The 18,697-nt window shown below is 39.0% G+C and overlaps 1 protein-coding gene across 1 annotated transcript; it reads right to left on the bottom strand.

Annotated features, from left to right (window-relative positions):
• Nucleotides 1-3,878: 3,878 nt before the first annotated feature.
• gnpat (glyceronephosphate O-acyltransferase) lies at nt 3,879-17,443 on the bottom strand. The gene is made up of 16 exons (XM_079475281.1): nt 17,239-17,443; nt 15,342-15,533; nt 15,044-15,220; nt 14,737-14,866; nt 13,511-13,638; nt 12,747-12,822; nt 12,123-12,274; nt 11,378-11,508; nt 11,073-11,296; nt 10,099-10,350; nt 9,945-10,024; nt 9,674-9,814; nt 6,917-7,016; nt 6,570-6,663; nt 6,081-6,142; nt 3,879-5,971 (listed from the first exon to the last, which is right to left on the bottom strand). Exons 1-16 carry the CDS (start codon nt 17,260-17,262, stop codon nt 5,928-5,930), a joined length of 2,007 nt encoding a protein of 668 aa, XP_079331407.1. The 5' UTR covers nt 17,263-17,443; the 3' UTR covers nt 3,879-5,927.
• Nucleotides 17,444-18,697: the final 1,254 nt, after the last annotated feature.

Below are 18,697 nucleotides of genomic sequence, written 5' to 3'. Positions count from 1 at the left end.
TTTATTGAATATATATATTAAAATGATACACCTATATTATATAGCACATTTCACCATTTTAGCAAACATAAACATAACCAAGCGGTTCTTATCCTGGTCCTCGCGACCTCTATATGACCTCTAGAAGATGTCTGTAAGATGTGTATTATTTAGAATGGATGTAGAGCAGCTCTTTCTAAGATGTTTAGCAGATGTTTTTACACAGCAGATGTTTTCCAGATCTCCAGATCTTTAGCAGACATCTTACAGATGTAGATGATGATTTTAGCCAAGTGGTTCACAAAAGCTGGCCAAAGAGTGTAAAACAAGCAGATAGAAGAAAAACTCTATTTCCACATGGACTATGTATATAAATATGTGGATTTTCTGGTATAACTGTTTAATAACGGATTGGCATGAAATAAATTGATCTATCAAATGTGTGTAAATCAATTATTTGGTCATAATAGGCAGAAGGGGCAGTGAATTTGATTGTATAAATTGTTTTATATAGCTGTCAAAGTGTTGCGGCAAGATTCGGACCGCTTTCTGCACCACTCAGGCTTTAGATGTCATTGATATGTGTTTCTAATATCTAAATGGGAATGCTCCACACCCAGGCCTGCCTGAAACGCCTCGTGTAACCACACCCCCACAAATCTACATCACTTCGGGGTATGCTTGACTAAGACAGCGCAAATGTAAACTCAAGTAAGGTGGGCGTACCCGTCAGTACAATTGCTTTGGAACCTGATGTTCCAAATATGGTAAGAAGTGTTACATTTACGTCACACGCTAGCAGTATTCGACCAATCACTACGCCCTGCTTAACTGGCCAATCATAGCACACCTCACTTTTCAGAGCGATGAGCTTTGTAAAAAATCTGTGCGTTTCAGAGAGGCGGGGCAAACATGCACAGTGTGTGGAAAATACAGCGATTTCCAACCTTAATTCGTGAATGCACATTGCATTACATCTAAAACAAAAGATAATATTCGTTTTAGCCGCGTCATATCAGTCCTTTAAGTAAATGTTTAGTAGGCTTATATTAGTGAGAAGTACATAGAAGTCGCCTTAAAGTATATATGTTGATGTAAAAGGAGTAGGCTAATCGCACACTTGAATAAACTACTTTTTTCGCAAGAGATGATATATTTTAATAATTGTAAAAACCTGTTTAGCCGTTGCTGCGCTGTAGCGTAAGTGTGTGTGTGACTCTTAAGCACCAGTTATAACCCAGATAAATAGAAACGGCCTTCTCGTTTTCTCCAATTGCTTCACAATGACCTCCCTTATTCTCAAACAAGCTCATATTGCTTTAGTCACTTTTGCACCTCAGCAAAGGAAACACAAAGAAAGCATCTCGATAATGTAAGCCATCCGACAGCAGTGCGTCCCATTGAAGCTCAGGTGTGTGTTTATCTGTAGGCTTCCTTTTTAATTATACCCACCTCACCATTCACATCATGAACAGCCGAAACCCAGTGGACGTGATCTGGTCATGCTAATTGCCTCGCGGTGCAGTCGGAGAGATTCACATTCGTCTTGCATTCAGCGTTACGCACGCGTATGAGAAGTAGAACACTGGAGGAGAGTGACAGACAAGAGACTCGTTGCGGATCTAATTTCATCATTTAATTTCTTGGCGGCACGGGGGGGATGCCCGTTACCCACAGGGCCGAGAGGTGATGTTTCATGAGTAAATCCCTGATGAAATGCGCCTCTTCATATCGGAGCAGAAAAAACCAAGGGGCACAGTGGCCAGTCTACAGAAGGAGTATTTTAAGGCATCAATGGCGCGCTTCCGTGTACTTTCAATAGACCTTAAGTACTCAGAATAAACTCATGACTGGAGCATGTAAGTTAAGCGTGTAACCCACAGCCCTGCGGTTTATCCACATGTTGTTCTCCCACAGCGATGGCGTACACTTCAGAGTAACTGTGATGAATACAGAATCGCTCTCAAGAGACTCGTGTGTGCGCTACTTCAATTAGATTGTATTGAACTTTATTAAATCATCACTATCCTGTCACTTCTTTGCGGTTGCCACGTGAGAATCATTATTTATTTCGCTGTCAGGAACGCGCTGACTGAGATTCCCACAGCGCCGACGCTTCCCGCCAGAAGAGGAAAGAACAGCGCGTCCACCGGCGGGGGACCGGCGGGGATGAATTATTCCCAGAAGATTCGCTGATCCACAGGGGGTTGCTTTAACAAATCCCCTCATTTCCTCGCGATTAAAACGCAAAGCACGAAACCAATTACTGTGTTCTTTCTTTCACATTTTCATTGTGAATGTGAAACTCAGCGGCTTTACCAGGGTATGAGAACTTCGTGTGCCAAATCACACAATTCCAGATATCACTTGTGCGCTTGAAAGAGTGGATAAAACGAGTGCATTAGATGGACGACATCTGCCAAAAGAGAAAAATTCATTCGCGGGTGGATGTGGGCCATTTTTGCAGTGCATCATGGGATTGAATGCATGCACTCGATAGCACCTATATAAATAGCACTATAAAATGGTATAGGAGACTACATTAGGGACATAAGCGGGTGATATTGGATATGAAGGTATTGTGCTGTGACTGTCGTATCCCTGATAGCACGCATACATCTGCTTACGTCTATTTGACGTCTGCATTTACATCTGCAAGACATCTGCAATACATAGTTTGCTCATCTACGATACGTCTCGGAGACGTCTGCTGTCAGACGTCATATAGACCTCTAGAAGATGTCTGCGATATGTTTATGATTTAGAATGGATGTAAAGCTGCTCTTTCTAAGATGTTTAGCAGATGTTTTACGCAGCAGATGTTTTCCCGATCTACAGATCTTAAGCAGACGTATTACAGACGTCTCTGAGACGTATTGCAGATGAGCAAACTATGTTTTGCAGATGTGAATGCAGACGTCAAATAGACGTACGCCAGATGCCAGGAATTCATTTTCAAGGCACGTGGAATCTATATTCTGCCAATGGGAATGTTAACAGATGTTCAAGTTGACAAACTATGGGTCTATACTCCTCTTTGAGAAAGTGCAACAGTCAACTTACAAACATGTATTTTTTAAGATCAGTATTCACTTTGGGTGGTAACTATATGAATGAATGTGCAGTTCTTCTACTTTATTTATTATAACTATTGTCAAAATTAACTTCAATTCTAGTAGCCTTGTATTTCTGTCACGGCCCTGTCACGTCACATACACAAACACAGATCAGAGTTTAAAGTCTTTCTTTGAGGAGTACGCTCTGGTTACGTTAACATTGCAGAAAACATTCGTTTAGCGCCAACTGGTTGTTGTTCGGCATTGTTAAAAAATAGTTCTCCTTTATGTTCATCTGTTGAATGTCTTCTCTCAGTATGTGCCCTGAAAGACGCTTGAATATGTGGGGACGGACAACAATGCTCTTCAAACTGATAGAGTTCACATATACTGAACTGTACCTAAAGCGCAAACACTCAATATGTCAAGGTGACAAGACAAGGTGAGTAAAGGAGAAAAAACGATTTCTTGCCCAAAATTGCTTGATTTGAGTGTAACTCCATATCCAAGTCTGCCATCTAGAGGCCAACGCTGACTTCATCACTGTAAAAAGGCATCAAGAGGATGTGTTTTTTCTGTTAGTGATGAAGATATGAATTCATTTATTTAGTGGTTTAGCCCTAGATATTCGTAGGATACATTTCATGATTAATATATATGAAATGTAATTTACTTTACCATTAATTAATTATGTATTTTATTGCTTTTTTGTCATTACCATAACACGTACTGATTTGTCTGTGTGAATTATATGTTGTAATCTAAACTAAAGTCAAATTAAAGTATTCTGAAAAAGCAATTGGATGTTGTACTAGAGTTTCTCAAATGACACAAAAAGTCATCGAGGTTAACAGATTACTTTATATATTTTTCTAAAGGAACACATCACACAAACATTTTTATTCTGTCCTCATTTACTCGCCTTCGAGTTGTTTCAAATGTGTATGAAAGTCTTTGTTCTGACGAACACAGAGAAAGATGTTTAGTAACCTTGACATGACATGATACCCAGATTTCATGAGAATCACCCAAGAATCGGTTACAGAACAGCATAGTAAAAACGTTAAAGACTGGAAGAACAAATATACTGTACAACAAAAGTATTTTTCTCCATGGAAATGGATTTCAACAATGTGGCAAATATAAGCTTCTGTAGAAAGGTAATGATGTTACTTCTGTTTTACTGTACTTAAAAGTAAAAAAAATCAAGCTTTTTTTGTGGTAGTTGATCATCTTTAATAGATATCTTTGTTCCTTTCAACTTTATCAGGCACTGACGAACGACCCATAATATTGATCTAGTTTTATCAAGGCAAACAATCAGAGCAAAATACTCAACCATCAAGGAGTGACTTCCATTAAAACTTTGTCTAATCCATTTAGATTTTTCTGCAAGAAAAATTCATTGAATTTTGTAAAAAGATTAGCTGTGATGAATTGCATTCAGAATACAAGTTTGTGTTTACATCTCGGTGTACGGTACATATTTATTTTGTGTTCGTAAAAAACAAACATGCCTATATTTAAGAAAAATAGAACGTAACAATTAATAAACACTTATATATACACATTAAATTGTTGGTATTATTTCCAAAATACAGTTTATACATGTAGGTGTGCATGTTTATGAATACAAAATGAATATGTACAGTACACATACATATATGATGTCAACACAAACGTTTATTCAGAATGCAATTCATCGCTTGACAGCCCTAGTTTAAAGCTTCTTTTCAATGTAAACATAAATATTGTTTTTCAGTTTGTTTACTTAACTTGATGAACTGACTTTGGAGAAGATGATGAACACCATGGCTTTACTTTTGTACTTCATCCAAAGAAAGATAATACCCAATGATCACCCCAAAGACCGGAAAGGAAAATATACCCAGATTTCAAATAACGATGAGCAAATATATGTTAGATTCTTTTAAATATCAGCTCAAATCATTTCACACCATGTTAAAAGTTTAAACTAATGTTGTAATTCAAACCCTGAGTCGGAGCCATTTTACTTCATAACTGTTAACTGTTGATGTAATACATGAAAATAAAAAGGGATATTTCAACCAGTGAACAGCGTTTCTGTAAACTGCCGCCAACCCAGCGACAGGCGCATCATGCCTTTGTATCATCAAACATCTCATTACTGGAAGGCATTGTGAAATATCCAAAATAGCAACGATATTTCAAATAAAACCTTACGTTTGTTATGATAATATGAAAGATATTAACTTATATTTAGAAAAATAAAAGGTTGTGTAAACACTGCAATGGCTAAACAGCATGGCCGTCATCTAACAAAATGCTTCCCTTTTCGACTCGATTCACTTTTATCAGAGACGTTTTATTCATCTCCTAAAGAGTTAACACAGTTCTGAGTGACCCACTTTTGTAACACGATTCATAAAAACCCAGATCCCCAGCGACAGACGGCCAAATCTACAGTACAAACAAACACACAGCGTGCAAAATGAAAAGAAGTTCAATCAAGACACAAAGAAAAGAGAACAGACCCAGTAACGGTGTATCAAACAGTCACAGTGTTTTAAAACGCACAGGAACGACAGAACAAGACGTTCAAACGCGTCTGACTTCATATGCTTTGCAACATCAGACATCCGTTTAAAACGCGTCTGATAATGAAACGGCAAAGATCGAAGGCCGATCAGACACGCAGCTCGCTGTCAAGTTCGTCGAAGACGTAGAGAGATAAAAAGAAGCGTTTCTAACGGAGCGGGAACGTCCCAGATGGCAGACGTCCTTTAAAGCTCGATGACAGGTAACCTTTGTAGTCAGCGAAGCCGTGCCACCTTGCAGAATTTGGCATTATGGTAATGAAGGCAGTTTGGTTTGGCTTGGCCCTCCTGAGAGTGGAAAGTGTGTGCGAGACTACAGTCGGGCGAGGATGGGCTTCTGGGTAGGGATTTTACCTCCTGCGTGACAGAGGAGAAGAATGTAAACAAGTTAAGATGAGCGGAGCTGAAAAACAGAACGGCGTCACAAGTCTGATGGCATGTCCATCATACTTCAATACACTCTTACCCAGCGTATCCTCCAATGTGTTCACTGCGATCTTGTTCACCTTCAGCGTCATCTGGTCACCTCTGTGAGTAAGAGGTCACATCAGTCAGACAACCACTACAACTAGGGATGTAACGATTCACAGTGAGCCGCTTGAAAATCGATTATATGTGACGATTCAAGCCAGTTGAGATATGAATGGAATCGCGATACATGTTTTGAACAGCAGCGGGCGCTGTGTTTACCACAAACTTGGAAAACGTGGACGTGATGATATTTCTTTAAAAACAGGAAAAGAATCCACGTTAGGAAAAGCAGAGACAACGTCTTAGATTGATCATATTAAAGAGACTTTTGTCATTTTTTCAATTGCAATTTAGTTTGCACTTTCTAAGTCTCACCTTAAGATCAAGCGCATCACATCAGGAGTTAAGTGAAACGTTACATCCCTAATAAAAACGCATCAAACATTGTAAAAACTTGGGGAGTCTGTGTAGATGTAGATCTTACACTTTGACTTTCCTCACGGCTTTGAGTCTCAGCAGGGCTACCAGAGCATTCTTCTGCAGGTCTGAGGATAAGACTTCATAACACTTTAGACGACCTGATACCAGAATGACAAACACAGAGAAACCGGATTATTTTAAAGTAGTGAATGTGGACACACCACATCGACCAATGGCATCAGCTTGAGATGGGGCTATCTGTTTGGTACACTATGGCAGACAGAGGGGAGTTCAGGAAGCCTATTTATCACATTAATATGTTCTGTTTTGGTGTTTAGTCGCGCACAAATTGAGGCTTTAAAAGACAACTAGTGCAGTTTTAACAGCCAGATCAACATTAACTTGTGTTACCTGCTAATATGAGTTTTAGTGCAAAGTTCCTCACAGCAGGAATAAAGTCCTTCTCCAACAGGTTCTCCAACACGTTCTCACACAGAAACCTACACACCACCTACACACACACACACACTGGTTTTATGACATTTGCACATAAGTAAAAATCGGAGTTTTCGTTTTCAAAACGCTCTTCGTCCAAACTAGCGTTTTCCAAACGCTGTCAATCCACACTGTAACGTCTGTAGACGCTCACATCCATGTACTGCGCATGAATAAATCCACGATTATGTCACGTCGATGTGGCGCAAAGACACTGTTTTTTAAATACAGGGACAATGAGGTAACTTAGAGATGAGTCTCCTTCAACAACCTTCAACACAAGACTACGAAGCTGCAAAAAACGTAACTCGCGCTCTGCTGCCAAACAATAGCTGCGACATAGTTAATATAGTTTTGATTTTAGTTTTGTTCATATTTTAAATTAGCTTTTATTTTTAGATTTTGAGTTATTAAGTTTTTTGCAATTTTGGTATGTTTTTGTAATTTTATAATTTATTGCTCCGTTTAAATTTTGCTATATAGGATTTATTACGTTTTCTTTTAGTTTACTGCTTTAAACTTACTTCAGTTTATTTTTGAAGCAACATTTAAATTTGTCCGTGAGTTAAGTTTTTCCAATCATTTAAAGGTCAATATTTGATTTGATTTCAATGAACAGGAACGTTTTCAAAGTTTTTATTTTAGTAAACTAAAATACCCTTGAGCTGCGAGTAATTAAATATTTCATATTCCTAAAATGCAATCTTAAGTATGCACGAACTGACATTAATGCTGTCAAACGGGAGAGAAGCCGAAACAACTGTGTCACGTGTTGAAAAACGCATCATCGTTTTTATCGTTTATAGTTTTCCTCATCCACACTACAACCAGAAAACAGCGTTTTTAACTGTATCCACTTTCAAGTGCGTTTCCGAAAAACTAAGGTTTCGTTGACAAAAATGCTGTTTCATTGTGGACGAAAGGCCAAAACGGAAAGAAAAAGTTTTCAAACGAAAACGCATTAGTGTTGGCCGGTAAATTAAAGCAGACAAATTCCCCATAGAATTTGCATCTGATTTGTTAAAGGAAAAATCTGGAGACTTTAGCGGCATCTAGCAGTGAGGTTGTGAATTGCAATAAACGGCTCACTCCACCCCTCCTTTACGAAACACTAGTGAGACTGACGCAGGACAAACGTGTCGTCACATTTCCGTTGCTTTGCCGAAGGAGATAAAGTTTTTGCGACTCAGCAGTTTGTCTGTTTAGGTGAATTCAATGCAAGAGGACCTGCGGTGTATGTAGTTTGAAATAGCTCATTCTAAGATAATAATAACATAACGCATTATTACGTAAGGTCTTCGTACACCTCTGAAGACATAGATATGTACAGATGAGCTCAAATTTGTTGGTACCCTTATCCTATACATTTTATATAGGTATCTGCAATCCCCCAGGTGTCGAACCCACAACCTTGCGTTCTTAACGCAATGCTCCTTTATCCTAAACGGAGAAAAGTAGTCGTTGTGCTGTTTGGTATCATTGTGTTCCCCACATTGAACATGGACCAGAGAAAGCAAAGGATAGAGTTGTCTGAGGAGCTCAGAAAGAAAATAGTAGACAAGCATGATAAAGGTAAAGGCTATAAGACCATATCCAAGCAGCTCAATATTCCTATGACATTTGCTAATATTATTAAGAGATTTAAGGTCCACGGAATTGTAGCCAAACTCCCTGGACGCGGCTGCAAGGTGAAAATCAACCCCACATTGAACAGAAGGATAGTGCCAATGGTAGAAAAAGAACTAAGGATAACTGCTGAACTCCAAGGTGAAGGTACGTCGCACCATCCAAAAGTGGGCTCCATGGAAGAAGACCCAGGAGGACTCCAGTTTTGAAGAAAAACATAAAAAAGCCGGACTGGAATTTGCTCAAATTCATATTGACAAGCCACAATACTACTGGAAGAATGTCCTTCGGACAGATGAGTCAAAACTGGAGTTTTTTGGCATGTCGCATCAGCTCAAAAAAAAAAAATCCAGCTTTTCAAAGAAGTGAACACCATACCTACAGTGAAACGTGGAGGAGGCTCGGCCATGTTTTGGGGCTGCTTTGCTGCATCAGGCACAATGAAACTACCAAGGCATTCTTGAGCGAAACGTACTGCCCAGTGACAGAAAGCTCTGTCTCAGTCGCAGGTCATGGGTCCTCCAACAGGATAATGACTCAAAACACGCAGCTAAAATCACCCAAGAATGGATAAGAACAAAACTATTCTGAAGTGGCCTTCTACGAGTCCTGATCTGAATCCTAGCGAACATCTAGGAAAGAGCTGAAACTTGCAGTCTGGAGAAGGCACCCATCACACCTGAGACAGCTGGAGCAGTTTGCTCAGGAAGAGCGGGCCGGAGTACCTGTAACAGGTGCAGAAGTCTCTACGGAAAACATTTCCTTGCAGCGATCGCCTCTAAAGGTTGTGCAACTAAATATTAGGTTAGGGGTCCCGTCATTTTTGTCCATGACATTTTCATTTGTTTTATTGGTTACAATATTATGTTAAACAAAAAATCTAAAGCAAAGTCTGATTTCTATTAAATATGTAATAAACAATGGTGGACGCCAATAACTCTTGTCAGCTTCAGGTTATTTCAGAGAAAATTGTGCATTTTTTGTGGAGGGGTACCAACCAATTTGAACCCGTCTGTATGTACAGTTGCTCATTGTGTGTCAGGTCACCTGGTATCCTTGCACGAACGGCTCCAGAATGGCACACAGAAATGTGAGAGTGCCGTGACCGCTCGCTGACATCACAATCTCATGTTCTGACACCTGTAATGCTCCACGCTTCACCAGCAAAGAACAAGCCTCTTCAAAGTCCTGCAAAAACACAAACACGACAATGATTTTTGAATGAAATTTGATATCAAAATGAATCTCGCTGCATGTCACGACACGTTTGCTCACATGCCAAGCCCCTTCCCCATATGTTTTGTGAATGCGGTCTAACCTGAAGCAAGTCTCCAGGGCACAGGATGAATTCATTGGAGAATATGTTCCTCAGGAAGTCGAAGCAGTTGTAGATGTCATCTGGAACACACACGCTGGTTTGTAAACTGATATTTTTATAATCTTGGATACAAAGATGACAGATCACCGTTCACCTTTTCTGTGAGAGTTTGCGCTCTGCATGGCCACTGCGAGGAGAGCAGGTCGCACAAACACGTGTAAGATCTGATTCCTGTAGGAGGCGCAAGAGAGCACGAAGACTGCTCGCTGAAACACAGCTTCCTCTGGTGTGGTCTCGACCTGTGCAGAGTCTGCGACGTTCAGCTGAACGTGCTCATCCGACACGCTCAACAGGTTTCTGTGCAGAGCTAAACTACAGCTGATGACCTGAGCACAGCTCTCCTGATCTGTGGAGAAAAAGAAGATATTGAGTGCTGTTTAAACCGACGTCGAGTCATTATTTCATCATTTATTCAGCATCTTTCCTTTATCAATGGTGAATTAGCATTTTGCAGATATGCATGATCATTTTGATACACCGAGGCAAATTTGAGAACGAGACATGGATAAGAGACATGCCATTCTTTTGGGATATTTTGTTTGGTAAATATTTTGCGATAATATCCCTCTGACTGTACGTTCTCTACTACATGATAACCGAAGATCATTTTACACGTTTTAAGCAACGATGCACTCAAAAATTCTCAACTTGCAATGGTGTCTTTTTATTTCCTTCTGCTTATTTATTTGGGAATCACTTATCCTTCTTCCCAACAGATCCAAGAAACATGGGGTTGCTTAAAGCTGCAATCTGTAACATTTGCCTCTATACCGCCACCTAAGTTTGAGATATAAAAATGTTCATTCACACTTAGTCAAGTGACATCAAACTGACATTGCCAGCAAAATCCTATCTGTATTAACCTACTTTTTTTCTTGAAGTAAATTGTATATATTTTCATAGCCATGTGGGCAGCACTACAACAAACAGGGTACCAACTCCCACCCTACTGTCAATTAAATTCCCAGATGCGAATGCCACATTCGATCCAATGGACGTCACCAACCAAATCCTGCAAGTACTTCCTGTCGGGAGAAGCCTGACAGACTGAACGTGGCAATTTCTTACCAGGCCAGTCCAAGAACGCTCCCAACGCCAGTGCCAGGTGTCTGAGCCAGTCTGTCTGTTCGTTGAGAGAGGAGAGGTCCAGTCCATCGGGGTTCTGTAGGAGTAGAGTGGCGATGAGAACCCAGGGCTTTAGAACCATGTTCTCCTCTTGTGTGCGCACCAGACGAAACGCGGTGTCGCTCAGAAACTCCAGATTTTCCGCACTGGGTTTCTGAGGCATGTGCCTTATTGAAACAATCAGACTGGGTTTTTTTGCGTACGTGTGATTGTTTAAATAAACAAGTTTGGTAGCTGAAATTTTGTACCTGGGCAACAGGTTATACTGACAGCGATTCACTTTTCCCTCTGCCAGACTGCGGAGAGACACAGGATGACCGAAGTACACATGCATGCTGCCGTAATCCTCGCTCAAGACCCGCCGGGCCTTTAACAGACCCTGAGCAAGAGAAGCAAAATAATGCACATTACAAACATTTCAATGGTACATTTCTGCTACGCTGTAAAAAACATTTATTGTATCTTTTTTAATACTTTACAATAACAAGTAATCAATGATTAAGACATGTAAATATACTATTGTTAATTCATACTACATGTGTATACAATGTATTTTTATCTTGTTTTCCATAAAATAATTAAAGCATCCCTTAAACATTTGCTTCAAACGAAAAACTGCATTAGACGTTTTAAAAAAATATATCTTGAATTCAGTTTTACATTCACGGAGGTTTAAGCTTAGAGGGCTTTTTCAGAGGCAAAACAAAATTTCCCCATGTTTACTCAACCTCAAGGCATCGTGACTGAATATGACTTTCTTCTTGAAGAATAATGCAGCTGGACTTATAATACCACGGCAAATGACACTGATGAAACTGCCATGTGATTGGTTGATTAGATAATTGCATTAATGAGAAATTGAACAGGTGTTCCTAATAATCCTTTAGGTGAGTGTATATGAACTATATCTTTTTCAGCCTTGATTTACTGAAAAACAAGTCATATATTTTTGCAGCGTATGTGTTGAAGCAAGGCATGTCGGGCATCACGCACCGAGGTCGATTCTTTGGGCTTCGGGACGCCGAGCAGCTCGCGAGCATACAGCGATTCTTCAAGAATTCTCTCGTAGCTGATGCTAACCGGAACCAGGTTGACGTCGAACAGCTCCCCTTTAAAAAACGGCTCCATCACAATATTCAACAACCCTGAGGGAGAAGAAAAGAGATGAAGCTGACACAAATCGTGTTCAAAGAGGCGGACCGTTTTGTTTCTCTCATTCATCTAAATTTGCTTTTGTTTGGCTTTGATTGATGACCCCTACGTTGGGCTTGCCAGATTTTCAGCAGTCATTTTCAACCTCTCCGCCATAAACGAGTCAGGGGTGTTATATCATCCCGGGACTATGATTCAATTGTGAAAATCCTGTGAAATTTCATTCCGCTGGCAACTCGCTTCCTCACTCCGACCAAAAAAAGTTGCCTGTCACCTTGAATTTATCGGCGCGGCAATAAAAAAGGCCAAAACGTGCGGAAAGGCTCGACGCTGCACAATTTATGCAAGAGTCAGCAGAAAACTTTCATCAACGTGAACTACGAAAAACAAGGCATGGCAGAGGAGATCGTCTGTTTTCAAATGTGCGATAAAAAGTGTTACAAATGTACGGTCACGTTACATTACCTGTCTTTGGCGTGAGGGATTTGCATGTTCTGCTTCTCGTTCCTTCCAAGAAGAACTCTATTGGGGCATATCCATTCTGAATGAACGACACAACCCATAAAAAGAGGGTCAGATAAGGTTTGTGAGAACATTTTTACGTAGCCACAAACTAATGATAATTCAGGCATCAACAGCAAGACAGATTGCAAAAGCAGAGGTTAAACATTATGTGACGCTTGAAGCAAGATCCAAATCTGTGAAACTATTGACTGGATAGAAGGCGTTTCAGGAATTATATTAAAGAAATAACGTACTCCAAAAATTCCTCATCACCCGAGAGCTTTCTTTTGATGCTTTGGATGTACTGGTGTGCCATATATATATATATATATAGTAATTTACTCTATAGTAAAATCCTATAGACCATTAACTATGAACAAAATACAATAATTCCATGTGTTCTATGTACATATATTTTACATTGCATTGTCTGTTCAAAAAGCGCTGGAGTAGATTGTAACAGAATCATTTCCTAACACTCCAAACCGGAATGACTTTCTTTCTTTTGCCAAACACAATGATCTGTTTTTCCACACAGTGACAGTCACATTTTGACCTCTATTGTATTTAAACCAAAAATAAAGCGGAGGAAAGGCATTCACACGGGTTTAGAAAAGCATGACTGCTTCAATTGCAACCTTGTTGTTTCTTATCACTTTATTTTAAAACGTTGTGTGCCCATGACCTTGTTTGGCATTACGAGCATTTTAGAAGATGAGTCTTACCCGTAACATCGTCTTCACATACTCTGAGAACACAGCCCAGTATAGTTTATCTCCTCCGAACGACCGGCGGATGAAAAACGCACCCGACATACGAAGCATCTCACCGATAAACTTCATGCTCATAAAATCTACAGAAAACATCAGAAGAGGTCACGTGCTTCATTTTTGGAAAAAGGGATACATGCACATAGGGGATATGTCATTTTTTTGCTCAAATCCTTTAAATAACATATTTATAATAAATAAAGTGTTTTGCAAAGTTATTTACTCACCCTTCATTTGAAAAAGTAAACTAAAACATTTAACGGTGTTCAGTATTTGTTTACCACATTATCAAGATGTGTACGGTATGCTAGCCACAAACTCATTCTTTAACTTTAATCTAACATTGACCTACAATCTGATAGAAGTGTTGTTCCAGGACTAACAGTGATGTTGACTGAGGAACGTGTCGTACTTTTGTCTTGTAAAAATACAAAGACAGCTGAACAAACAATCCCAACTCATGACCCCACGAAAAGAAAAGCAAACTCAAAATCTCACTAATGCAAAGAAACTGTCTCTTTAATCGACCCTTAATTTTTTTATGGTATCTTTGTTTACATATTTACAAAAACGCCGAAAGGGACAGTCCACCCAAACATTCTGTCATCCTTTACTCGCCCTCGTGTTATTTCATACCTGTTTATATTGTTTTGGTCAGATGAACACAAATCGTGGAAAGAATGTCAGTAATTTTCACTTCTGGAACGTGATTGACTACCATAGAAAGAAAAATGAAATGAAAGTCAAAGGTTCCCCAGAACGGTTTGTTTTCCTAAATTCTTCTAAATATCTCATTTTGTGTTCAGCAGAATAAAAAAACGCACACTGTTTTTTTTCAACTAGTGGATGATGTCCCAGAACTGAAAATTGCTAACATTCTTCCAAATATCTTTCTTTGTGTTCAGCAGAACAAAACAATTTAAAGAGGTTTGAAACAACCTGATGGTGAGTAAATGATGACAGAATTTTGGGTGAACTATCGCCTTAAATATTCTCATTACAGTAACCATTTAAAACTGACAAATCGTGCTCCATTACGGTATCGATAACTTCAGCAGAAAAAGCAACAAAAGTCGTACAAAATGTTAAAATTATGCTTATTATATTTTTTGTGTTAAGGAATTATATGTTTTTAGAATGGTTCCTTCGCTAGTTTTTGATTGAAAGTCATCCATACCCACCCATTCCAGCCGCAATCACTGGCAGCGGCAGGTCGTACATGTACAGTATGTATGACATCATCAGGAAGTCCATGTAACTACGGTGACTGGGCAACAGAACCACAGGATGCTCCTGCACAGCCTGCTGAAGCTAAGAGCGAGAACACAGGCCATTAACACAACCCGTCCGTTCAAAGCTGAATGTAAAATGAGATTTAAATATTTTCCATTGAATAACAACAACGCTCAATGATTCACATCAGATCCGATGATTTACCAGACGTATAGTGTTGGTGATGTTCAACTATGTATTTTGCGACGGACTCACTCTCTGAATGCCCTCTTCATTGACACACACACTGCGGAAGAGTCTCTTAAAGGCTTTGCTGAGCGTGAAGACGAAGAAGCGAACGGTGCTGAGCTGCAGACGTTGACCCATCTCATCCAGAATAAGAGACGCTTCTTCCGTAACACACTCGCTGCTTTCTCCTGATTCTGATGAAACCTACACACACACACACACACACACACACACACACACACACAATTGACAGGATGTTTAGAAACAAATCTAAGCCTATGTGTAAATCTGCATAAAAGTACGGTAGTGGGGTTTTGTAGGGTACCTGTTTAATAACATGCTGCATGTGGTCAGACTGCAGAACGAGGGTTTTTAGCATGCTGGCTTTGCAGGGCACCAGTCCCTTATACAGTGTGGGCGTATAACACTTCAGCGCATATCTCAGATCACTGGAGCTCCGCCTCTCCTCCAAAATGTCTTCGAAAACATCTCTCTTCTTCAGCATCAGATGCCTTGACTGGATGAGAACATAAACTTGTGTTAAAGGCTCTTCGACTATTTTCTTTTTTAGGTATGTGTTGGACTGGGATGTGGCTCAATGCACTTGACTTGAGTATGCACCGCTCACAGTACGCAGAACTATAATGTAGGCAAAGGTGCCAACTATTAAGAGGCTAAAATGCGTTATCATTTTGATTTACAGCCATTTTTTTACATTTATTTCCTGACTTCTTTTAATACATATAAAAATGCATCTACTGTGATTTTAATTGTAATTTCATTGCCTCGTATATTTATTCATTAACGTTATACAGCGGGTAAAATAAGTATTGAACACCATTTGTCTCTCTAAACATATTTCTCAATGTGCTGTTGAAATGACATTTTCACCAGAGGTCGGTAACAATCCAAATAAACAATACATACAAACAAAACAAATAAGTTCACAAATTAAGTTATTTGCCCCTTGTCAATGGAAATGAACATCAGATGGTTCAGCCCAAACTAATGGCATATACACGGGTGTCTCATTACCAAGGTGTCATCTCATAATGGGTAAAACCAAAGAGCTCACTCAAGACCTTCACACCAATATTGTTGCAAAACAAACTGATGGCATTGGTTATAGAAGGTTTTCTTTAACATGTTAAAGCTCGTTTAAAGTTTGCTGCACAACATTTAGACAAGCCTGTGAAATACTGGGAGAATATAGTTTGGTCAGATGAGACCAACATTGAACTCTTTGGAGGCCATAATGCACAACATGTTTGGAGGTCAAAAGGCACTGCACATCACCCCAAAAACACCAAACCAACAGTGAAGTTTGGACGTGAATACATCATGTTGTGGGCTGTTTTTCAGCATACGGCACTGGCAGACTTTATATAATTGAAGGAAGGATGAATGGACAAATGTACGGAGATATTCTTGATAACAAATCTGCTGCCATCTACCAGAATGAAGAAGATGAAACGAGGGTGGACATTTCAGCAAGACAACGATCCCGAACACACCGCCAAGAAAACTCTCAATTGGTTTCAGAGAATGAGAATTAAGCCAATCACATGACTTGAATCCAATAGAACTAAAGATCGGAGTTCATAGAAGAGGCCCAAGGAACCTTGGAGACTTGAAGACTGTTCGTGTGGAAGAAGGGTGCAAAATCACACCTGAGCAATGCAAGCGACTCATTTCTCCATACAGGAGGCGTCTTGAAGATGTCATTACCAACAAAGGCGTGTTCGATGCTTTTTCCCTGTCTCATTATAGTTTATTATACATAACTTAATTTGTGAATTGATTTGCATATGTATGGATTATTTGGTATGTTAATGACATCTGGTGAAAATTTTATGTCAACAGCACCCTCGTGAAAAAGTGGTGACGTGTTCAATATTTATTTGACACACTTTATAACTTGTCTCTTTGCTTCCTACATGACTGTCTTCGCATAATTCAAACTTTGCATTTCTTAATATTAATTACTGATAGTATTACTGTGGAAATGAGTGTCTAAGGTGTGTCCAAACTAATAAGAAAGACCTTGATTTGCTTTGTGCGAGGATGTTCCGATGAGACTGTTAAAGTTGACATATGATTTGATATTTAATGAGTTATTAAAAGCATCCTCTGAGGAAGACGCGAGACACATACTGCAAGTGTTGCATGAACGTGACAGATACCATTAGCAGTAGCATGCTAGCATAGACTCAAAGACTTACCGAATATAGTGATCTGGACGACATTTCGATTCAGTAGATGTCAAAGCATGTGCGGTGTGAGAAGAATGATGAGTGAGAAAGTTTGGATCCAGCTTGATCCTTTAGATCGGACACTCCTGTCATTGGAACAGAATAAACGGGTGGAGCGGCACCCTGCAGTACACTGAGTGACGGAAGGGGCGGGGTTTAGCAGCTTAGCGATCTCGAGTTCACGGCGCTGCGCAGACCAATCCAAGAATGACCTCGGAGTCTCGCGAGAGCTCGAAAGCTGTTTTTATTTTAAGAAACTTTCTTTTTCTTATTTATGATTTATTATATCAAAGCCATAAGAACAAGAGATATTAAAGTCACATTAACATTCCCTACCAAATAGAAACAAAAATAGAAAAGAAAGAAATAGAATTATATACATTTTAATGTTTGAAGACTTATTTTAAGAAACTAACAGTATACTAACCGGAATACTGACGTAATACCCTCTGAAAATGTGCGTCATAGAAAATCACACATTGGTGTTCAAAGAGGAGAGCTATAAAAGGTTCATATGTTATATATTACTTATTAACTGCTCTGCACTGGTCAAATTAATCTGGCTACGTGTACACCAGATAAACGTTTTACATTTTAACTCACTCATATTTTTGTTTAGTTTAATTTGGGGTGTTAATAAATGGAGAGGCAAAAAACCATCTTGAGATCTGAATGCAACTGAACAAAGGACACTTTATTCACAACAGAGTGATAACAATAAGCAGAAAAACACTTTTTTTAGAAAATGGTTTGATAGGGGAATCATTTTCATCGCTGACATATTTTAGATGATTAAGGTAATTTTCTTAGGTTCAAGGATTTTAAAACGAAATGTAATATGGAAAAAACAATAAGGGAGTCTAATAAGGTATGTAAAGCAATACCAATAGCCTTATGAAATATGTTACAAAACTATTTACATTTTTCCAAAAGTAAAATAAATGTGTATAAACTGCGATTAAACCAAACTCCCAATTAAACCAACCAAACTCTACAATTAAATGTAATAATAATTGTATTAGCTAAAAATTTAACGGTAAACTATTTTATGATCCTGCCCAAAATATACAAATAAGTCATTATGATGACAAAATAACAAAAAGGTACATCAAATTCATGAAATGGCCTATATACCCCTAAAGTCGAAGAAATGCCATTGAACATTTTAAATGGATATTAAACAGCAGCAGCAATGCTTAAAAAGAGACTTGGTTTTGAAGTGCAGCCATGTGTGTTTTGTTCCCAGGAAGATGAAACTATTGAACATTTGTTTTTCTCTTGTCCAGTGATAAAAAGATTCTGGCAAGATGTCATGAATCGGTTGGAAACAAAAATGAAGAGAATTACACAATTAAAGTTAGAGCAAATTCTTTTTGGTAATGAAAACCTTCCGAAAGAACTTACAATATCATAACAGTTATGGGTAAAT

Source organism: Barbatula barbatula, assembly GCF_947034865.1.
Source record: "Barbatula barbatula genome assembly, chromosome: 15".
Classification (NCBI taxonomy): Eukaryota; Metazoa; Chordata; class Actinopteri; order Cypriniformes; family Nemacheilidae; genus Barbatula; species Barbatula barbatula.
Note: the sequence above shows the minus strand (reverse complement) of the source record. Positions and strands in the feature narration are given on the sequence as shown.